General features: G+C 39.9%; 1 protein-coding gene across 9 annotated transcripts in view; it reads left to right on the forward strand.

Annotated features, from left to right (window-relative positions):
- Window positions 1-24,285, forward strand: part of MCF2L2 (MCF.2 cell line derived transforming sequence-like 2) — a 180,673-nt gene that overhangs the window by 61,820 nt on the left and 94,568 nt on the right. For all 9 annotated transcript variants that reach the window (XM_061452399.1, XM_061452405.1, XM_061452400.1 and 6 more), the window contains exons 6-13: window positions 6,312-6,428; window positions 9,505-9,654; window positions 10,662-10,786; window positions 12,371-12,485; window positions 13,202-13,321; window positions 14,590-14,781; window positions 15,588-15,779; window positions 16,170-16,347. In XM_061452399.1, the coding sequence (XP_061308383.1) occupies window positions 6,312-6,428; window positions 9,505-9,654; window positions 10,662-10,786; window positions 12,371-12,485; window positions 13,202-13,321; window positions 14,590-14,781; window positions 15,588-15,779; window positions 16,170-16,347 (1,189 nt within the window). The remainder of the gene's footprint in view (window positions 1-6,311; window positions 6,429-9,504; window positions 9,655-10,661; window positions 10,787-12,370; window positions 12,486-13,201; window positions 13,322-14,589; window positions 14,782-15,587; window positions 15,780-16,169; window positions 16,348-24,285) is intronic.

Here is a 24,285-nt window from a genome sequence, read left to right on the forward strand (position 1 = left end):
TCCTGAAAGAGTTTAAGTTTTAGATTATTCTAAGAGAGCTCTTTAGGGAGCTGTTCATAGCTGCATGTTTGCATGTGGTTTCAAAGTGGCTTATAAACAAACTTGAATTATGATTATTGATGGTATTTCATCCTGGACCAGATTCATACTGTGTTCCACAATGACTTTACTGGAATAATTTCATATGATTGTTTTGGATTTTGCTTGTGGTTTTATACAGTTTTGCAAAAGATCTGTGGCTCTCCTACAACAGATTCTAGCTCTGTCAATACCTAAGTTTGAAGATCAGGTGTTTAAAATACTTTGTGCTTCTTCTGAAGTAAGAGAGAGCAGCCAGTTTATTACAATGCATACAGAAAAGGAACCACAAATATCCATTTGATTATTGTGGATTAAACTGTAATGTTGACTGTAGTTTGTCAAGGGTTACTTTTTGGTAATTGAAATGCAAAATTGATGTAAAAATACATGTTTGGCTACAAAACAAAATCTTTCCATTTTATAGCACCTTAAAAACTGGATGTTCCTGTATTTAATAAGCCACAATCTGTTGCTATAGCAACTGTTGTACCAGCAACTGCGGCCGAGGAAGGGACAACTTCACCAAGAATTAGCATTTTCTAACAATTCAGCATTTTCTATACTTTTAGCAATTTATTTGATGACAATGTTGAATTTCAAATTCAACTTGAAACTATGGGGGAAAATGGATGACCCAGGGGAATTACAGACCAGTCAGTCTCACCTCTGTGCCTGGCAAAATCTTGGAGCAGATTCTCCTGGAAGGCATGCTAAGGCACATGAAAATCAACAAGGTGCTTGGTGACAGCCAGCATGGCTTCACTAAGGGGAAATCCTGCCTGACCAGTTTGGTGGCCTTCTATGATGGGGCTACGGAACTGATGGACAGGGGTAGAGCAGTTGATGTCATCTATCTGGACTTGTGCAAAGTGTTCGACACTGTCCCACACGACATCCTTGTCCCTAAATTGGAGAGACATCAACTTGATGGATGGACCACTCGGTGGATAAAGAACTGGCTGGATGGCTGCATGCAAAGAGTTGTGGTCAATGGCTCAATGTCCAGCTGGAGACCAGTAACGAGTGGTGTCCCTCAGGGATCCATGTTGGGACCAGTCTTGTTTAACATCTTTGTCGCTGACATGAACAGTGGGATTGAGTGCGCCCTCAGCAAGTTTGTCGATGACACCAAGCTGTGTGTTTCGGTTGATACTCTGGAGGGAAGGAATGCCATCCAGAGGGACCTCGACACACTTGTGAGGTGGGCAGATGCCAACCTCATGAAGTTTAACCATGACAAGTGCAAGGTCCTACACCTGGGTCGGAGCAATCCCAGGCACAGCTACAGGTTGGGCAGAGAAGAGATTCAGAGCAGCCCTGTGGAGAAAGACCTGGGGATGTTGATCAATGAGAAAATGATCATGAGCCGGCAGTGTGTGCTCGCAGCCCAGAAAGCCAACGTATCCTGGGCTGCATCAAAAGGAGCGTGACCAGCAGGTTGAAGGAGGTGATCCTGCCGCTCTACTCTGCTCTCCTGAGACCTCACCTGGAGTATTGTGTGCAGTTCTGGTGTCCTCAACATAAAAAGGACATGGAACTGTTGGAACAAGTCCAGAGGAGGGCCACGAGGATGATCAGGGGACTGGAGCACCTCCCATATGAGGACAGGCTGAGGAAGTTGGGGCTGTTCAGCCTGGAGAAGAGAAGGCTGCGTGGAGACCTCATAGCAGCCTTCCAGTATCTGAAGGGGGCCTATAGGGATGCTGGGGAGGGACTCTTCATTAGGGACTGTAGTGCTAGGACAAGGGGTAACGGGTTAAAACTTAAACAGGGGAAGTTCAGATTGGATATAAGGAGGAAATTCTTTCCTGTTAGGGTGGTGAAGCACTGGAATAGGTTGCCCAGGGGGTTGTGAATGCTCCATTCCTGGCAGTGTTCAAGACCAGGTTGGACAAGGCCTCGGGTGATATGGTTTAGTGTGAGGTGTCCCTGCCCATATCAGGGGTGTTGAAACTAGATGATCTTAAGGTCCTTTCCAACCCTAACTATTCTATGATTCTATGGAAGTTGGAAAGGAGGTTAATTCTGGGCAGGGATCAAGCACTGCAGTAAGTATTAAATAGTAACTCATCTTTCTTATGGGCAGGAAAATCAAGATATGAGGATACTTTGGGATTGTCTTGGCCATTCAGATTTTGAGCCATATTGGGTTTGTCCACAGAGCTATTAGGGCAGTCTTTCAAAACTAAGAGAATGGTATGTTTGTTGCTAGATCTGCCTGCCTCCTGCACAGATAGCTGTAGACAGTCTTCAGATTTATATACATGCTGTCCACATATGCCTGATGCTATCATAAATTGCTTAGGATTGTGCTAAAGGTGTCTTAAGTTCTTGGGGTCTGTCATGATCTGTGGATGGGGCTTTCACCTGTGTTTGCAGCTCATCCTAAAAAGACAATGCCAACACAGGCATACCTCTGTGTTACCCCAGTTTCAGATGCGATTTGTTACTGAGAGTGACATCTCTCCGTCCTCCTTCAAATTTGCATCCTACATGCCAAGCATGAGAAGAGGGCCAGAGAATTCTCATCCCATTGGAGATATTCTTACTCAAGCAATTAGGTGTCAGTACCTATCTTTAATACTACAATCAACTTTTAGATTGTTTGCAGGTGTTTGTTCATGTTCTGCATTTGGCACTATGACAACATAAATGTCGTAACTGGGCTGTGGATGAGTTGCATTTCCTATCACAGTAAGTGAGTCAGGGCCAGGATGTAAGCATTTGAAAAGGGGCTTCAATAATATGGTGTGCATTTGTTAAGGAAACATTTGTTAAATAGTTTATCTGAACTATCAGACTGCAAATATATTCAGTAAAGTAGATTTGCTGGGTTAAATCAACACTGAATTGACTAGAAGCCAGAAGGTCAAACAAGAACAGGAAATAAAGGCTGAAATAGTAAACCAGGCACATTAAGGAAATGCAGGATTTATATGACTTATTGACATACAAATGTGGTTAATAAAACCCCCTGAGATAAACCTCTATTGGGATAGTGATTTGGTTAAATATCATTACCCAAGAGCACGGTACAGAAATACAGGAGATACACTGGGGTTCATCTGAGATACAATCTGGAAATTTAAAAGGGACACCCAGAGATTTACCTAAGGAGCCTCCCCTTCTGGGAAGTGAGTTAAACCAGCTTTATAGTGTACACAAAAAGCTGAATGATCTGTCCATAGCAAACACTTCTTTGATCTTTGTAGGCTGTGACTTCTTTCAGATGGCCTAACCCGTCACAAAGCAACCCCACGATAGCTCTGTGTCCTGTGCTGGCCTGCCTATGCAGGCCCTCCTCTTCCAAACTGCTACTCTCTTGTATGCTATAGCTTACTGAATGTGGATGTATTCAGTATGGCAAGAAGTGGAAGATGCTAAGCCTCTGTAAGACTGGTTTCTTAGGTGGATGTTGGATTGCTCCTAGGTTTCCTCCTGCAGAGATGCCTGCAGGGCAAAGTCTTGTGCCCTGTCAGGTAGCACCACAGCTGTTGTGCTTTATGGCTCATGCTGAGCATACTGGCTTAAAGCAAACATCTTCCTAAAAGAAAAGCCCAGGGAAGTTGTGAATGCCCCATCCTTTCAAGGCCACACTGGACAGGGCTTTGCGCAACTTGGTCTAGTGGAATATAGCCCTGCCCATGGCAGAGGGTTGGAACTAGATCATAGTTAAGGTCTCTTCCAAACCCAAACCATTCTGAGATTCTATGACAGTGTTCTTCTGTAGTTTCAGTGAACTTTGGATTATCAAGAGATTTCCAATTTGTCAGCAACATCTCTGATGAGGAAGAGTTACAGGGCAGTTAAGACCTACTTTCTTAAAGATAATTTGCAGTTCAGAAGTAGTGCATAGACTGCATGTTCCAATCTGAGGCTACTCCAAGATTATGTGGTTTTTTGATTTTTCTTGATTATAACAAAACAGTGTTTGGTAACGCATTCATGGAATACTTTTCCCTTTTAGCTTTCACTCAGATACTCTGTGCTTTCTTTGCCTCAGTTTCTTTACCAACAAGGTCTCCTGGCCTCTGTATTTAGCAGCTGGGTTCAAGGTGAAGATGAACTGCTGGAAGTAAAGAGCTACTGAGTTAAGGACTACTTGAGAATATTCAACCCATACAGGTTCATGAGACCAGATGCATCTCCCACAATATTCTTGTATCCAAGTTAGGATGCTAAAGTCTGGATGGGTGGACAACTAGATGGATTTAAAAACTAGTTGCATGATTGGTCTCAGAGGGTAATGGTTAATGGGTCATACTCTACCTGGAGGTTGGCAACAAGTGGAATGATGTAGTCATATCTGCTATTTAACATCTTTATCAATGATGTGGAAGAGGCAACATGGTGCGCTGTCATCAAGTTTGCAGATGACACTAAACTGGGGAGCAGTGGGTACACTGAAAAACAGAGCCACTGGGATGTAAGCTCAAGGAATGGCCTGACGAGTATATTATGAAGTAAATAAGGGACAAATACAAAGTTCTGCAACTGGGAAGGACTTTCTTCCTCAATAAGGAAGAGCCCATGTTCCTCTGTCCCAACAACAAACAGTGTTGTATTGTTGGCAGCAACACAGGATGTAGCCTGACTGTCCAGGGAGCAGCTCTGCTGACAAGGACCTGAGAACCTGGTAGACGGAAAGTCATACATGAGCCAGCAGTGTGCACTGACAACAAAGGAAACTGTCTGCATCCCACATTCACAGCAACATTACTGACAGGAGCATAGCCAGCAGATTGAGACAAGTGATTATCCTGCTTTATTTGGTTCTTATTAGACTGCATTGAGAATACCCTCTCCAGTTTTGGTTACCCCAGTACAAGAAAAATATTAATCTAAAGTGAGGTCAACAGAAAGCCAACAACAAGGTCAGGGCTTGGAGCATGTGCTCTACAAGGAGATGCTGAGGCAACTGGGCTTATCTAGCCTGGAGAAGGAGAAGCTTGGGAGGGTTAATGCAACATACCAGCAGCTTTCCAGTTTCTCCAAGTATGCAGCCAAGTTGTGCATGACCGTAGGAGAAAAGATAACTGACACAAAGTGAAACAAGGGCAGCTCTGATTTAAGGAAAAACTTTTTCAACACAAAGGTAATCAGGCAGTGGACCAGACTGCTCAAAGAGGTTGGACAGTCTCAGTCCTTGGAGGCTTCCGGAACACCCTGAACAACCTGGTTTGATCTCAGCTGACCCATCTTTGAGAAAGAAGTTGGACTAGAGACCTGAAGTTCCTGCCAACCTAAATTATTCTAGTATGATTCTGTAATAATGATCAACTAAAAACCTATTCAGGTTTGTTCTCAAGGCTTTTCTTAGAGCATTGTCAACCTAGAATCATACATCTTCTTGCCTCCACATATCTGTGCTCATCTCATTGCCCACAGAGCTTGCAAGTGTGCTTACCATTCTCCCTTGGAGCTGCTAACATGCATAGTCAGTTAGAGTGAAGTAATACATTTGACATATATTAAAGCGTAAGGCTTAACATTTCTAGTAATTTTTTGCTCAAAATCTTATTTTCTGTGGCTGAAATCATGGTGTATTTTCTAGATGTTAGACAAGGCATAATTAAAGTGTTTGCCAAAGGTAATACTGCTTACCCAAAACTGAATGCAAATCTAGTTTTGCTTTCATTAAGCAGGTCTAGTGGTAAGGAGACTCTTTAAACTAAGAAAACTTGTTTAGGTTTGTCTCCCATTTCTCTTTTATTATGGTTTAAAATGGAATAATGCAGTGCACTCAGTGGACATAGAGTGCCATAAAAATGATACAGCTGAAAGGAAAATCTTAATCTCTCTGGTCTCATTTCAGCACTTCTTTGGGTCAAGTGGTTGGTGTTGAGGGAGCTCTTTAACCTGTTTGCTCCATGATTTCTCTGTAAATAAGTTACCTAGAAAATACAAAAACTATTTCATGGAAGTTTGTGAGAACATTATAAACACTATACTTTTGCTTTTGATGTACATGCAGAATGATTGCATCTTCAGCCTAGCAAGGAGCAAGATGATGCCAAATTATGGTTAGTTCAAGAATAGCCATATGCATGTTGTGATGAAAATCTAGTGAAAATAAACCATCCATTGCATGAATAAATACATAATGGGAACCTACTGGCTATGGTGGAACTACAGTTTGGTCATATGTTTAAGGCAAACCCAGAGCCCAGGAACAATGATTGAAAGGGTTTGTTATTTCTCTCAGTCCATTGTGTCTGGATTTGTTTCAGATCATCATGTTAAATTCTGTCTCTGATCTGCATGGCTATATTGACAAAAGTCAGCTGACCCGGGAGCTGGGAGGAACCCTGGAGTATGGTCACAGTCAGTGGATACATCACCGAACTGTGAGTATTGGCATTCTTACACACATCTACACCCAAAATTGTCCAGATGATGAATGCAGAGCAACTACTAAGTAGTAACTGTTCAGCTGCATTTCAACCTACGGATTCTCCTAGGGACTCATGGAAAGAGGAAATCCATGACTTAAGTAGAGAAAGGTAAGTTCCCCAAATGTGTTTAACAGAAGTAGTGATCTGTATCTCACTGCTGACCTGGACTATGGCCTTACTCAGCAAGGCTCTTTGGCACATTCCTATCTTTAGAGTAATTGATGACATTCATAGGCCTTTAGTTCATGGTTGAAGTTGAACATAATTTTTAGCACTTTACTGAATCAAAGGTCAAAATTCTCACTTTAATGTTTAATTATGTCCATGGCTTTAAGAGAAGAAAAATACAACACTTGATTTTATTTCTTTGGTTTTATTTCTGTGCTATGTAAACTTGTAGTCCAGCTGTGTGTTACTTTGAGCAGTGGAAGGCAGTTAATTGTAGGAAGGCAGAAAACCTTTTTATTATATTGCCTTTGAGGAAACTTGTTACAGGGTTGATTATTCGCTTTTTGGATTGGTTAATGCATTTCAGTGGCTGCTTCAAAAAAATGAAAACAATTCCTTATGGCACCAAGAAAAGGTAACACTTTACAAAAACCAGACCCCAAGCCATGGAAGATTAGCAGCATAGATATTTTCTCATCCTATCTAAGTAAACATATGCAAAGGTGGGTTCTGATCCTGGAAAATTAATTCATTTCCCAAAGACTGAATGCAGAATCTATGGGTCTGCTTGCAAGGGTGATATGTTAGAACTCATACCTAAGTAGCCCCAAGGTTTTGCAGTGTTCTGAGCAATCTTGGGTTTTAGTCTTTTGTTGCTGACACACGTTAGATCTAACAATTGGAAAAAGAGATTTTCTGAGGTAGCTTTGTTAAGTCAAGTCAGTTTTGTCACTTTCGTCACTTCCCTGTTATCACTTTCTGTGCTTTACTGTCCTTATGAAATTAAATTTTACTATCCTAGAGAACCACCAAATATTTCAAGCTTTTAAATATGCAAACACAGAATCTGAATTTCCTCTAACACTGGTCTGAACACATTCATAGCTGTGTTGACTACGCTGAGGTTAGAATTGAGATATATGAAAGGCTTACATGTTAAAAGTATCAAAAATATGCAACTGTCCTTGTAGGAGGGGTAAGTCTGAAGGAGTCATCTATATGAGCTCTCAAACAGCTAAAGGCTTGAAAAAATGAGGAAGGGGAGTAAAAAGAGGTACAAGAAAGGCTGTACTGTTTATTAATGACAGGCTTTTACAGAAAGCATGAATATGTAGTTTTGGAAAATATGCAGATAAAAATGAGCCAAGATTTGAGGTGACGTTGAAGTGAAGAGGTGACGTAGTCCCCAGATCTTTTGGTTAAATTTGTTTGAAAAACTTTTACCAAGCATAAAGACCTGGGGAAAGAAAACAAACCCACAGATGTAACCTAGGTATATGAAATAATTTATTACTCATACACACGGGAGAGGGTGGAGGCAAGCATGCTATTAACTGAAACACTGATAAGCTCATGATGCAGGCAGCCAAGGAATTTCTGCTGGGTAAGAAGTTGTCATCAGGGCAATGTCAACCCCGATGGCATCTTGAAACAACCCAACTTTCAGTCTTGCCGAGTTACAGTCTTCATGCCTTTTGCTGCTCCTCTTACTGTTCTCATGTGTTGTCCTGCCAGTGCTTATTTTCTGAAACAGCTTTAAACTGTTGCTAAATGATAGTGAAACAGCAATCTCACTTTGTAGCTCTTTGTTTCTGCTTTCTTATCTTGAATAGCTGGGAGCCTATGAGCTTTCTTGCTCACAAAGTACTTTTCTGGCTGTTAGTAAACGGCCTTTGGTCGTGGATGGCTCTATCTGTGCTGCAGTCAGAAGTGTGACATTTCAGCCAACTTTAATCCAGTAGTTTCAGTGATGAGAACAGCAGGCTACAGCTGCAAAGGTCTGTACTGCTTATGTTGAAAGCAAGCAAGAATTTATGGGAAAAAAAGGGAAGGTTAAGAACTCTGCTAGCATTGACTCATCTGGGTCATGTTTCAGATCACATATGTGGAATGTAATTTCTCTCTGCGTCTTTTGAATGATGATCCACCTCTAGTTTGTTTTTCACTGAGCACGCAGCATGGTTTTAACTGTTGTGGTTGCAAATGGGGAATTCCCATCATTGCTGGAGAAGGGAATGCAACTTGCAATAACTATGTAGTGCCTGACTGGGTATAAAAGTATTCCTAGTGCTGTTGACTGATTCAAGCCATTGAGTGGGTTAGATCAGAAAGTGTTAAGAATAAAATATTGTTTTTCTAAACAAAACAATGCAGTCCCTAAAAAAGGCAGCATTGTATATAAGCCTTTCTCACCTCCCCTTTCTTCAGGAAAACCAAAGTTTTCTGACAAGTTATGTGTTGATGCACCAAAGATATAAAGAAATAGCAATGCTCCAATGAATTTATGTATTTATACTGTATTTGCAGTGAGTCATTCTTGTATTTGTGTACTAATATGAACAGATGGGAGGGAGTGACTGGCGTGCATCTAGTACAGATAGGCAGGATGAAGATGCACATTTTCGAAAGCCAGGGGGAAGACAGATTGCTGCTGGGTGAATAATGGCTGTGTAAATATAAATGTAAAAGGGCTTTGCTCTAAATACTTTCAGAGTCCCCTCAACTTAAATAAAGCCTTCATTAATATTTTAAACACAGTAAAGTTTCCCAGCAAGCATGGGCAGAGGGTCTGAAGTCCTGACTTTGAAGTTGATGTCCTCTGTGGTTTCATTATGTCTGCTAAGCTCTGGGAGTTCCCCAGCTGGTTCATGGAAATGACAATACTTATAGGCCTAAGAAAAGATAATTTGCGACACAGGGATTTATTTTGTCACTTTTAGCGTATCTGTCCAACGAAAGGCAACATGGCCAGGTTTACAGGCATGTAATACTTGCAGCACAGTATGCCTGAAGGACTAAGCATTGTTACAGGGCTAAGGGGAAATAACCAGTCTGTAACTTTATGCTTTTGCTTTTCCAGGCTATTGAAAACTTTGCAATGACAGTAAAAACAACAGCACAGATGCTACAGACTTTTGGAACAGACCTAGCAGAGACTGAACTTCCCAATGATGTGCAGTGCACAGAGGAGCTCCTCTCTGCACACACTGACCACCACAGCAAGCTGAAGGTGAATATTGTCTCAAGACAGCACCATCAGTTCAATATATGATTTTTGATTGAACAAAATTTTCTGCCCTCATTTGGGATTCCATTGTCTGGAAATTACAGAAGAGGACAGAAACCTGGATTTGGGAGGCTGATTTGATTGAACTATGAAAAAGGACTTTTGCAGCTTCAGGAATAATAGAACAGGGAAATGTCACTTCTGTATGAGAGAGTGTTATAGGGTCACATCTGGAATAGCATGGGATCCTGATGAAGAGTTCATCAGAAAGGATGAATTCACACTAGACTAGATTTAAGGATAATCCAGAAAGAGACAGAATGATCTAACTAGATGATGACTTGTTTTGTTTTTCAAAACAAGTTGGGTCAAGTTTAGCTTTGTAGAGTAAGGCTCAGAAGAAAACATTACTGCTGTCAAGAAATACCTTAAGTTAAATGCAAGAGAAAAAATACTACTTAAGCTATATTAGCACAAGTTTCACACAAGAAGCATGCAGTGATGTGGGGACTCCTTAGCTGACATGTTAATGTTTGAGATTCATTGTCCTTTTTGTTGTTCATGTTTCATGCTTGGAAGACCCCTCCTTCTGTGGATGACTCCTTGATGGTTGACATACTGTGTCTCAGCTTGTCACAGTGTTGTTTAAGGAAATTCCATTAAGAAGTGCTATGTCTCAGTACAGTCCTTCAGGTCACTGAACGATCTGCAGCACACATTCAGTTTGTAGAATAATTTATTTTGCAAGTTGCCAGGTCAGAAATGCAATCTTCTCAGAAGTTATATATTATTCCTTTTCTTATAAATATATCTATCATTCAATGTGAATAGATTTAGTCTCTATGTTTCTAGAAAAAATGTCATCTTTAGTAAGCATTTCTATTTTGTTCAAAGTATTTAACAACCTATGAAAGAACCTTCCTTTAGCATAACTATGTTGTACACCTGAGAGATGTGAGCATTGATACAGTAAATACATACAATTTGTTTGGCTTGTTCTTTCCCCTCAGGATGAGCTGAAACTAGCTGTGAAGCAGGGAGCCACCCTACTAACATGCATTAGGGAGCCAGTCACCCGAAGCGCCAACTGCAAACTCAGTTCAGATGAACTGGAAAATGTCGCAACAGTAGAAAGGTCAGTGAAGCTAGATTACCTTGTGCAAGTCGCTAATTTATGTGTAAGAATGCAAGTGTAACTTAAATGATTTAAATATGCAGGTGAGAAATTCCCAGTGGTTAAGCTGTTCAGGATATATTTGATAAGTCATTCAGAGAAGGGAATAGCTTTGAGGAAGTTACCTAATTAAACTGTCAAGGCAAGTTCAAACCAGTCCTGATTGTCTTCGTAAATTTTGGTTGGACCACTTACTACCTGGCTGAAGATCTGATGTGAGACTTACTTTCCCTGTAGCATATCCATCTTCCAAATTCCTATGCCTGGTTAGAAAGTGGCATCTGAATCTATGTAAGATGAGAGGGTATATGCTTGTGCATGTCTGTGAAAACACTTGGGGAAGGACAGATGAAGGTGATACTCTGAAGCATTCCTCTTCATAGCTGCACGAGAGAGAGAAACCCCTATTCTTTCCTGCAATACTAGTTATTACCATAAAGCTTTTAGTCACCATGTAGAAGTTTCTGCTGTGCCATGTGATGCAGCGGAAAGAGAAATGCTGTGCCAGTGTTTCAGTGCGTTTGCATTCGCTGGGAACAAAGCAGCCAAAAGTAAAGCTGAGCTGATATTTTTCACTGAATACTTTGAAATCTTTTAAACAGTCATCCCAAAGGAATTTGCGAATTCATCTTGAATTCAGCAACTACCTATGATTAAAAACATGTTTTTCAGGGACAGAATGGAAACAGGACTTCGTTTTTGTGAGGAATAAGAGGGAGCTATTAGTGTTTATCCCAATATGATGATTGCAGTACTCACTGAGCTTGTAGGAGATCAGGCCTGCTCCCTTGCCTGCCCAAAGAGCACCCACCTATTGAAATATAGTATCTTCAGAAAAGACTTATTTTCTTCCCTTTTCCTTTTCCTTTTCCTTTCCTCCATTTAAATTGTTCTACTTTGTAGTACAATTAATAGATCATTGAAAGTCTGTGAGGATGATTCACTAGTCTGGTGTCAGACATTTTACTCAAGATGTATGATGCCTTGATACTAATTTCTTTGTGAATAAATGTTCCACCATTTACACAAAGTGAAACAATATCCATGAGAGGCATTATGAGCTTCTAATCTATTGTTTTGAATTGACTGGGAAAATTATTCAGTCTTTGCCTATTTCTGATGGGTGAAGAAAATGAACAAATTGTAGAGTTCTGCTTTAAACATTCCTTAAAACAATAATTGCATCATATTCAGTCTTCAGTAGTCTGGGGTGAATTACGGTTGAAGAACTGGGTGCAAGCTAAAGAGAGACAGCTGCCTTTGGCTGCCGGCATGTGCAACAACTCTGTGTTCCTATTGCAGGTCAGGAGGCAGGACTGCAACTGCCACACTGCAACCATGTAGTTGTCACTCTTCAGCTACACTCCTGCCTGTCCCACTGCAAATTTCATTCTCTTTTGTTAACGGGAAAGTTGACATAGAGCCTTCTTACATTATAGGCTCCCCACCATCTTCCTACTCTGCTTTCTGCCATCAGTTGGTGTAACTGAAAAGAAATGAACTATAGAAAATAAATAAATTCTTTTAATTCTGATTTCTTAACAGGTTATTAGCTCAGTTGGATGAAACAGAAAAGGCTTTTGATCAATTTTGGACCAAGCATCACCTAAAACTAGAACAATGCCTGCAGCTGCGACACTTTGAACATGATTTTAGAGAGGTATTTCATTTGCTCATTTTGTCTCTCCTTCCCTTATAAGATCAAATTTTACTCATACTTGAAGTATACTGGCAATAAAAAAAAGGAGATTGCAAGATAAGCCCTTCATTGTGAAACAGGGAATGGATATTCAAAAATTAAATTCTTGACAGCTATCAGATTCTTACAACATTTGGAAAAGGTGCAGTGAGGAAAGTCCCTCTTTAGCCAATGTGTGAAACACCAACTTCTCAATAAATCATTTTGCATTTATGTGTGACGTTACCAAATATCACTTCTGTGGTGGTAAATCCAATCCCACCAGAGTCATTGCAATACAGTTCAGGAAGCCCAACTGCCAGCCCAGAGGCTGAATTAATGCAGACTCTGGAATATTATAGACTTCGGAGTCACAGGTCTTCAAAACTATGTGGGCCTAAATAGTGAGAAGCAGGGCAAGTCTTTGAGGAACAGTTGAATGCTGCTTTATTCCTTGGCTTTTCCATTTTGGAACAAGCTGAAAGACTAACCTTGATATGCAGGAACAAACTGAAAGAATAAATTTGATACGCAGACTCTTCTAAAAGATGTAGGTGAATGTTTAGGAGACATAAGTTTGCTATAAGTTTATGAGTATCTTGTGATAAGATTTTCAGTGGGTGTTTTTTGTTGGATTTGTCTGTTTGTTTGGGGTAGTTTTGTTTGTTTTATTTTTATTGCTGCTGTTGTTTTTTTAGGTAAAATTGGTGTTGGATAATCTCATGGAAGCACAAGCAGGTTTTGCTGACATTGGAGACAGTGTGACTAGAGTGGAGCACCTCCTAAGGGAACAGAAACAACTGGAAGAGAAAGGACAGGTTTGCACTCGATATAGTATTCTACCTGCATAGGACATTATCTTCTAGGCACCTCTCTGTCACTTTCCTTGCTTCATGCTTGCTTTCTTCTCATGAGTCATTATTTTAAATTGGAAAACTCAGGTACTAATTTCCAGCAGCCAGAGTTGTTCAGACCCAGTAGTTCCAGTGCATTTCTTGGAAAGCTAGAATGCAGTTAAAAAATTGTTATTTCAAAGATGGAAAGGTTAGGGCCATCTTTGCAATCTGAAAAGCTCAGAACACTTAACAGGTTACCTTGGTCAGACTTCTAAGAGCATTCTATTCAGACTCACAACAGTTTGAGGAACACCTATGCCTTCCAATAAACACCTTTTCCAGACATTTGGACTTTGTAATGCCATCAGCTGGTTAGCCGTGATATACATCATATTTAGTATTATAAGAAAGCATTGAAAAAAATGTCTAAGTTAAATTAGAGGAGGATGCACGTGAACAAATGAAAAAGCTGGTGATCATCGTTTTAAAGAACAGGGTTAAGATTTAGAAATATTGTGATCTTTGCACAGCTCTTCTGTAGAAGCGTAAAGGAAGAAAAGTTAGTAACATGCATCTTCCTTTCACTGACCATGTCACATAATGTATTGATGTATGCTCTGTTCCTGTTAGCCATCTCTAATTTCATCCTACTGTGATTAAGCTTATGAACTGCACTCTGAAGAGTTTTCCAAAGTATATCTTGAAATGAAAAAGCATTATAAACCAGCAATTAGTAAGTAAAATAATACAGGGGGTTTTATTATTGGGAACTTTGTAGGGAAAAAAAATTGTATAATGAATGTCCCCAGTACATGAGAAAGAAGGTGGCATAGAATCACAGTTATCACAGAATAATTAAGGATGGAAGAGACTTCTGGAGGTCATTTTGTTCAACACTCCTGCTCAAGCATGGCTGCCTAGAGCAGGGTTCTCAAGAGGGCAGGTTGTTCAGATGGTTTTTTAATATCTTCAAGGAGGAAGAGTCCACAACCTCTTCGGGCAACTTGTTCCAGTGCTTGGTCATCGTCACAGTAAAAAAAGTGTTTCCTGATATTCAGATGGAACCTCTTGAGTTTCAATATACCCACTGACAACAAAGTTGATAAGTATAAAGTAAGACATATCAGCTGCATTAATATCCCAGTCCTTTACATCCAGGCTACAGCAGGGGTTACGGAGATGGAATGACTTTTTTATGCATGTAATTTTGACATCTAACTTTGGATTTTTTTTTCTCATTAACTTGCCAGGAACCTTTGGAAAAGGCCCAATCTCTAGCTCTCCATGGAGAACAGCTTATCCAAAACAACCATTATGCAGTTGACTCTATTAGACCAAAGTGTGTTGAACTCAGGCGTATTTGTGATGACTTTACCAATGAGACCAAGAAAAAGTATGATATTCTGGGAAAGTCTCTTGAGCTGCATAAGCAGTTAGATAAGGTGAGTGAACCTTCTCATGTAACAGCCCTAGTAAGGTTCTACTGAAAATGAATGTTTTTATAAGATCAGGTAATTTGGATGAAAAGTATTCCTTTTTTCTCCATTTTATTCAGAAATTGTTACTATAAAAATTGGAGCAGTAGTTTCCCATAATTACGGTTTTTAAATGATGAAAAGTAGGAAATAAAACTAAGCAAAAATGGGCTAGGCCTAAATTTGGAATGAGAACCAAATGTATTCCAGTGCTTAAAAATTAACAGCATACTGCTTGTTCAGTTGTTTTCCGTTTTTCTGATCTAGAGAGAATAGCAAGCTAAAAGCTTTGAGAATGTCTACATGCTATTCCAGCCTCATCTGAAACAAGAGTTATCAAAATTTTACAGTAAAAAAACTATTTTAGAGCATTTGTCACTTGAGTTTTATGGGGGCCTAAGAAGTTTTGGGGAGTTTTTATAAGATTCAAGTATTCTTTTTGGGTTCCGGATAATTGTGTGACTGAACACTGAAATGAGGTAGTACAGCTGACAGATCTGATTTGTTACCACAGTAACACCCTCTTTGCTCAGATTATTATTATTTTACATGTTACTGGATCATCTAACCCATAAGAGCTGAACTGAACTTGCTATTGTTCTACATATCTAGGCGGGGTGACTTGTGGCCAGCAACTGTTGGATGTTATGAAGGAACATTGATTCCCTTTAGTGACTTTAGGGCAAATCCATATTTTGTGGAGTAGAAGCAGCGCTTCACAACATGGTCTGTCAGTGATGATGGAGTCCTTCTTACCCCATTTTTCTCTAAAGGCAAGCCAATGGTGTGAAGCCGGAATCTACCTCTTAGCTTCCCAAGCTGTGGACAAGTGCCAGTCACAAGAGGGAGCTGAAACTGCACTTGTTGAAATTGAAAAGTTCTTGGTAACAGCTAAGGAACACCAGCTCTCTAACCCGAAGGAGTTCTACAATCAGTTTGAGATGATCCTCACCCCTGAAATAAAGGTAAACCCCCTCAAACTTAGAATTTCAAAATTACCAATTGCCTTGTACATGAGTGTGTACTGGCCTATATATTTGAGTTTGCTCAAATATGCCTCTTTTCCTACACTAAAAGGGCACAGAGGTGAGCACTTGGGGCAGTAAGTTTTACTCAGATGAGCAGTTGTCAAATACGTGGGATTTTTTTTTCAGAGTAGTGCTAGAAAGACTGCATGAGTCATCATGTCCTACTCAGTGACAAGATGAAGATCTGTGCAGAATGCATGGGCTAGGTTGGATTAAACAGCAGCACAGTATGATCTTCACCTCTAGTCTGAGTCTGGGTAACAGAAGTTCTTTCTTAACTTGCTCAGTCCAGTACAACCATGCGTTGTTTGCCTTTTCTCTGCCTAGGCCAATGCCCAAAGAATTCTACGAAAACTAGAAGATGTACAAGAAATGTTTGACAAAAGACAAGTAAGTCTGAAGAAGCTGGCAGCCAAACAGACGCGGCCAGTACAACCTGTTGCCCCACATCCTGAGTCTTCCCCAAAGAGAGCATCACCAAAGATTACCAGACCAGCAGGAGTAGGTAAGTCATGAACACCTGCTTTCAGATACACACCAATGTTTTCTCCACATGATCATGTTTGAATTTTGTTATCAGAATGAAGACTTGCATATGATGTTCAGTGTCAGTGTTGTGGACTCGGTGTTAAAAATGAATGTGAAATATCTGTCACTGCAAACATACTAACAAGGGTGAATAAAAAAAAAGAAATCAGCTTTCTCTTCTTAGGTCTAATTCACAGAGTACACTTCCATACCATTTCTCAGTGTGTATTAATACAGCTAATTCTTGAAAATCCAAACAAAAAAAAAAAAATTGTGCTAAGCACTAACCAATTTTACATTGCATATACTGTAATATGAATATTTGGCTTTAAAGGGTCACAATCCTTCAAGCTTCAATCAGATACTTGCAAAAGTTAAGGGTTCATTAGTGACAATGACATATTGGTGCAACTTCTTTTTTTTCCCTCTACATAACTGTTTATTCACTTCCTCGTGTTGTCCTCTACTAACTATGTAAGTTGAATGTTGCTCCTGTTTGAAATTTACTCAAAGTTCCTTACTTAAGCTTAGCATATATCTTTAACCAAGATAGCTATTTTCTGCAAAAAGAACACGGGTGAAACTAGTTTGAAACAGCGCATCTTGCAGCTACCCAGTAGTACCGATTAGGGGTTGACCCTTTTCAGCAGAGATGCTTACAAAAAATCAAAAAAGGGAAACTCAGGGCTTTTTGAAAGGGGCACCTTCAGCAAAAACCTTTGGAAAAAGCTAATTTGCATGAAGAGCATACAATAAACTTTGCTTTCTCAGCAGGAAGATTAGGACAGCCAGTAGCCTGACCATTTTGCTTTCTAGGCATGCTATCACAAGGTCATACAAATGTCCCTGTTGTTCTCCTCTGCTCCCCAACACTCATCCTTTCTTACCCAGGAAAAGAAAAAAATCTTCTGGTTACTAAGCCTGTTTGACATCTGTACATTTTTCCCCTAAACTATGTGTTTTTAACATACAGTTGCTACCTCAAGCTTCAGCTTTGCTGTTGGCTTAAAGCAAGCTGAGAGGACATTTCCTTTGAAAAGGTCTTGCTCTGCTACCTGCACATCCTCCAGTAATATGTTCCCCTTTTGCACTGTTGTTGGCAGTCAATTAGCTGTATGAGTTGTGATTTACTTTGAAAACTCAATGATGTAGTAGTTAGTTTTCCATCGCATGAGTCACAAAAATCCAGGGAGCTCTGGAGATCACATAACCCAATCACCTTGCTCAAAGTGGCACTAACTTCAAAACTGGTCAGATTGTTCACTACATGGGCACTACTGCTGAAGCAAAAGAAATTGCAGAAAAATGGGGTTAGGTGGTCAGTAGGTCAGAACTAGCTAGTCCCTGCTAGTGGCACTACAGAATGGCTTTCACCTACTGTGAAACTGCATCGTCAGGCTAAATGCTAGTCTTGTGGGTTTGTGTATACATGCAGTCTCTTGTGTTTCTTGAACTTCTTTCTTGTTATTTTAGAGTGCTTGCAGATTTTTTTTAATTAAACTTTTGGTATAGATAGAACCTTAAAGAATAGTCACTAGTATATAAATGACAATGCTTTAAGTTTTGATTCTCATTCATACAGCCAACCCTGTACTATGAGGTCTTTCACAGAAAAATCATGAGATTTGACCCTTGCAGTATAGTTCAGTGTTACACACATAATACAGGATAATTGTGTGACAAGGATTAGCCTCTGATATCCTGTTGCAAATTACTAGGTAGTTTAAACTTACTTACTTCAAAATGTTACTCCAGTTGCTCTCTGAGGAGATGCAAAGTGCAACCCAGTCCTGTTTAGACACTGATAAGTAGACCGTAGCATCTCATTCAGATTCTTTGTGCCTGAAAATGGTTGATCTAGAGTATTCTGTACAAAAAAGAAAAAGAAACCACCCCAGTTACTTCAGCTGCCATGAACAGTACATGTATACCTACATATTCTGTGTAATGGCATCCTTTGGGTACTATCCAAATTGTCCACTACATACTTTAAATTTCCTAAGTCCCCTTTTCCTCAGAATGACAAAGCTCTTGGCAAGTGCTGGTGGTAAGTATTTTAACATCTTCTCCTCTGAAAGAAAACTGAAGCACAGATAAACTGAGTGATTTACCAAGGGGTTTCACAGTCTGAGTCTGAAATGTAGCTGAGAATAGAAACAAGGACACCGAGTTCTATTCCAAGCTTTGAAAATGAGGCTGTAAAATTCTGCTTATCTTGAAGCTACCTTCTCTTGGACTTTCCTGTGTGCCCTCCCTTCACATTCACAGGATCAATGCAGTATCAATATTTATTTATGAAGAGAATTTACTGAACACCATCTTGGAAAAAATGAGAGAGGCTAAGAGCACCGTCTTGAAATAGATACTGTAACATGTTACTATTTGTTACCTGAACATTTCTAAAAGTTTGCAAAATAGATTATGGCAAAATAAAATACCATATTCCTAGGCTGTATAAATACAAAGACAGGCAAAGGCAGTAAAAAGTGGTAAACAGAAATAGAAGGCTAGAAAGAAAGGCTTTTGTCCCCAGGCAGCAGATGATACCATGACAGCATTGCAGTGGTCGTCAGTGCAAAGGAAAAAAGAAGTTACTTTCATTCCAAAATAGATTTTTGGTTTTTTTTTTGACTTGCTGACTATGCATTTCCCTAATAAGGAGTGGTATGGGAAATTCAGTCTAAATCAGGGTGATAACGGAAAAAAAATCTTAACATATGTGAAGGTTCAGGCATGAAATACTCTGTTATTGTAACTGTGAGACTCTTTATTTTACATGGAATATGTGAATACAGGCAGAGCTGATACCATGTATGAGTGAAAGGGCATATTTCTGTCAGAGAAATGACTGTGACAGTTTCTTATGTCCTTAATAGTCTCTGGTGACTCTTTGCAAAGTCTTAGCTTAGTTCACTGAACTGTGAACTCTACCTCACCTAATACTTTTCTGTGGATCTGGAAATTCTGAAGCATTTTTCTTAACTTTCCTTAAAGCTTTTGGTTTCACAAATGAACTTGTAAATTTTGTGGGGATGGGTCTGTTCAGCACTGAAAAACTGATACTGGAATTATAATGGTTGAAACTAGATGATCTTAAGGTCCTTTCCAAACCAGACCATTCTTTGATTCTATGATGCTCAAAAGTCTATGCCAGCTGGACTTGGTGCACATTTTAGCTGTGGGAATCTGTTTAATTATTCACAGATCAACCCAGAAAATCCTCTGCTGACTCTTTTATAATAAATGCCTTGAAAATATTTGATTAGTATATATGACATCTTATTTCAACGAGAACTCTTTTTATTCCAAATGGAAGCTGCTTGAAAACTAATAATGGCTAAACTGATCCATGTATAAGTTGAGAGAAAAGAAGTGTCACTTGATGCAGAAATTCCTTTGCTCTAGTTCACTTCTGAGGGTATCACTTTTGATGATTTGACTACATATTTGTGGTTTGTGTTTCTGTACAAAACTCCTTAGCTGGAGTGAATTGGGATAGGTCCACAGAGTCAAACCATGCAGGCTAGTATTGCCCACAGGCTGTCAGGCACAGTGGGATAAGCCACAGAAGTGTAAAAGATAGTACAAGCTATTAGGGATGACTGTAGTTAGCATTTTTCTATTTTAATTTGCTTGTAATTCTCCCAGACTCTAACTTGTTGAAATGAAACTTTCCCAAAGGCTATCTTTTTCAGCCTGACGCTTCCTTGGAAAACTTAAGCAGAAAATATTTGGCCATCTCAGCGAGCAAGGCTAGGAAAATAGTCTCCCTTCAGTTACCTTTGGGGAGAGCTGGAAAGTGGCACTACAGAATAGTTTTGTCCCTTCCTAAAGTGCCCAGATGTGGCAGAATTATATGCACTTGGAGGAAAAAAAAAGAAAAAAAGGTGCATACATGTTCATTATATATGAACCTGCTACAGTTTAGCTCCGATAGTCTCATTTCCTTTGTTGTCAGCAAAAATCTTTGGATCACAGAGACAAAATATGTTTCTTATCCCTGCACTGCTAGTTTCCTTACAGTATGATCTTGTGGCAGCTTAAGCCTTTCTTAATGCAAGGCTGTCATTCTCCTTCTCTTCCCTCTTCTTTGCCCAGCACAGCGGTGTGTTTGTAACTCTGCTCTCTCTCAGGACTTATGGTCACATAACTAGTGGGAACAAAGGAGGAAACTGAAAACTGCCACTGGGGGTGGATGGGTGTTCTGTTTTGGCTAGTTCAGCTCCTCATTATCCGGTTCCATGAACAGCAGCGCTGACACAAAAAGGAGGCAGAAGTGTGTGGGCACAGGTTAGGAGGAAGGGGAGAGATTTACACAGTTCAGATGGGTTTCAAGTGTTCTGGGGTCATCCCTGACACTGACTACTTAACTGCTGCTTTTATTCCTGTTGACATGGGAAAGAGAAGCTGATGCTGTTAGGTGTAAAGGTTTCAACCCTGTTAAAAGTCCATATGGGTGTTAATGTGATTCAACTTAGTGCAGTTTTGCAGGGTTGTTTGTTTTTTTTTAACGACCTGCTCACCTATATGAAGAAATCTACAATGAAAGAGCAGTGAAAGACTGAAATCAGAATTACTGGGTAGGGCATGCTCTCTTCAATATGTGAAGTGGCATATAGTACTCGGTAATGTGAAAATTCAGATCTAAAAATGTCAAGTTGGTCTCTCAAAGTAGTGTATTCTCTTTTGATCTTTATCTATGGAACCCAGTGGGTTTGATAACAGCCTGTTACCTCTGAGAAGTGTTGTGAAAACAGCTCAGTAAATATTTACAAGGCACTTGAATTGTAAAAACGACTATCAGAAAAAATAAAATTACTTTCATAGCAGGGATTGAAATAGCATATGGATAGAAAGGCTCTGGACCCCCACTGAGAAACACAGATAAATCAAAATAGTGAATAGCTGCTCATGAATTTAGTGGTTTTGACTCCAGGCACTGAATGAGGCAAGGATTCTTATAGGGGTGTGAACCAAGATGCATTAGCAGCAAAGGGGCAAAATTAGGGTTGCACATGTAGCTGAGCTTCTGGCACCTCCTGTCTTCTAAATGCTATAAAATATTAACCTAGGGATTTCTTTGTGTGCTGGAACCTTTTCAGTTCTTTAAATAATAGAATTCAAACTCGTTTCATCTCAGTGAAATGTGTACAACTGCTCACTGGATCCATTCCAGCATTCCTCACAGTCACTAGCGCATAACACTCACTAACTAATAACATCTGGATAGAGAATAAAAAAAGAATGTCTTGCAGAGTCTGGGGATGTGTGCAGGAGAAGTGAGGCTGCAGAGGATTAGCTGACTCAGAAAAGATGGTGCATGTGATTTTCATTAACGGTTTTGGGAAACCACCAGTTTCTGTAGTTCAAGATATTCCTATAAATGAAGTAGAGAAAAGATGCTTTCATTTTTATGGCTGTAGAGCTGCTATCACACTCAGACAAGTATGAGGAAACCAAGTAGTATGCCTCCTTGCAGAATAATATTCCACATACAGGGGTCTTGCTCCATGCCTCCTATATGGGCAGATGTTCAATTGAGGACAAAATTGAAGACAACTTTCCTAGAGTGAAGAAGTATAGATTATATTGCCTAAGAACGGAAAAGACTTTCTGTATTAAGCCATTAAATGATAAACCTTAGATGCTCTACTTGTCTAAGCAAGCTCTTTTGTCATCTCCAGCATTCAAAACAACTCTTAAGCCATTATCTTCAAACTCATCTTCCTGTGAGACCATTTGAGCTGCAAGCCCCAATAGACACTTTAGCAGACCAGGTGTTTGCATGCCTGTTCTTAAAAGAAGTTTGACTCTGCTGGTGATTAGTAAGAATGCATAAACTCTTCCACAGAAAACAGATGGGGAAGCATGTGGTTGGGAAACTCAAGCGAGACCTAAACGTAAAGCACGATATTTGTTTAAGGGAGGCATTGAATGTCTTACAAGTGCTGGGTGTGTGTCGTAACCCTTGACTACAGAGTCTGTGTCTCTTGCTAGCTAATGAGTTACGTTTACTCTAGCAGGAACAAACCTGAGACTAGTTACCCAGATGGGCTAATCCAGGTGTCTCTGAGCACCTGCAACCTGCACACAGTTCTGTTTGTGCCTCATTGTGTGATGCAGCCCGCACTGTGAGAGATGGTGCCAGTACCCTGCCATGCAGGAGCTGGGTGGGGAAATGGGTGAAACCACAGCCTTTCCTCACAAGCAGCACAGCACATTGCCCTCACTAAATTTTTCTCAGTCCTGGAGTTGTGGAGAGGCTGCAAAGCATCAGTGAGCACATGAGTCTACATACTTTTCTAGCACCGTTAGGGACAATACAGTCCACATTACCATGTGCTGTGGGCTAGGTAATAAAACAGTAATTCTGTATTTATCATGCAACTTGTTCATAGAAAACCAGTAAGCAGTACTAAAGCCCCACTGAAAAAGCCCAGTGCTCCAGGTGCATGCAAGTGACAGACCCAAACCCTGCTTTCTTGAAAATATCTTTGCAATAAAAAATTTACCTCTGCATACAATACCCTTTAATAACATTTGCTTTAAAAGCAGCACCAAGCAATTTAAAATATTAATGAATTCAAAAGGAAATCTTCATTACTCATTATCCAGTGGAGTACTGTGAAACAATAGGCTGAAACAACCTTGAAACCATGCAGGCCTTAGATTGTTTATAGATATCATTTTCCTTTGTTCCTGAGCCTTTGTTCTTTCAGTAGGCAGTTGAACACTGTAACTCTCAGCTTCCTCAGCAGTACAGTACAATAATGACCTGTACTGAATTTTGTAAGGGAGTTTCCCTTACAAAACATTTCACAGTAATTAGTCCAATCATAATTGGCAGGTATTTGGGCTGTTTCTTTCTAAAGTGCTTCAGAAAGTACGTAGATGTAGTGACATGCAGGGCCAGTCAATAACTCAGAAATACTCTGGAGCATAACCGAAAACAGATTGCTTCCTGTTTTCAATTCATTTCTGGGTCTCATTGGAAGAGGAAAGTTGCTGTGTCAATCTGAATCAAATTCACCCCGAAATAGAAGTAGTTGCATCTATCTGCTTCCTCCTTTCTGAAAAGTGTCATACTGATGAAGCCAAGACGAAAGTGGTAAACTGATCCATATAATTTGCTGCTGGATCAATGAGCATCTGCACTTGGGCTTTTTATGAACCTGTCATCTTTCTCTTAAACTGCCCAGTGCTCTCTTTCCCGAGTCTGCAAGTTGCGATCCAGACATCAAAGTCCTAACTTTGATTTCCATGTTTTCTGCTGACTGCTTTTAGTCAGGATTTTCATACCAGTATCAACCATCCCTTCAAGCTATAAAGTTTTCTGATTAATGGATTAGGTCAAACAACTTGGTATTGCTGACTATGCTGTTCTAAGAAGAAGTTCTTGGGTTTCCTGAAGTTACTCTCTTTGCTTCCATTCCTTTTAATAACACATCCACTATCGGAATTAGCTTTGTAGAACAATCCAATGGGCTGAACTCAGATTTAGATACAGTAACTGGACAATGGCAGAATAAGTAGTGTATTCCGAAGTGCCTGGTAAGCATGCGGGGAAAGAGTATGAAACAATATTTTTGTTTCTTTAATTGAATCACAATTTTTGTGATTGAGTCTTATTTTTTTAATGCTGGTTTTTGCAGTGTATAAATACAGTATAGTTGGGAGAGACTACAAGTGACAACATTGCTCAGTGTGATAGGTATGATCACAGCCTGCATCTTGTCAAGACAGCAGTGGATGAGAATTTAAGGCTAAACAGAATCTTCAGTATGCATTAGTATGGAAGCATTTGCTGAGTCTTGTAACCACTTTACTCAGGCATTCATGGGAAAAAAACATAAAAGGGCCTGTTTGAAAATTTATCAATGAGTTGATGATCAAATATTCTGGTTTTGTCAGCAGT

This window comes from Pezoporus flaviventris, unplaced genomic scaffold (genome assembly GCF_033815535.1).
Source record: "Pezoporus flaviventris isolate CSIRO_AGI_PZ_B2104156 unplaced genomic scaffold, CSIRO_AGI_Pfla_v1 ptg000013l, whole genome shotgun sequence".
Taxonomy (NCBI): Eukaryota; Metazoa; Chordata; class Aves; order Psittaciformes; family Psittacidae; genus Pezoporus; species Pezoporus flaviventris.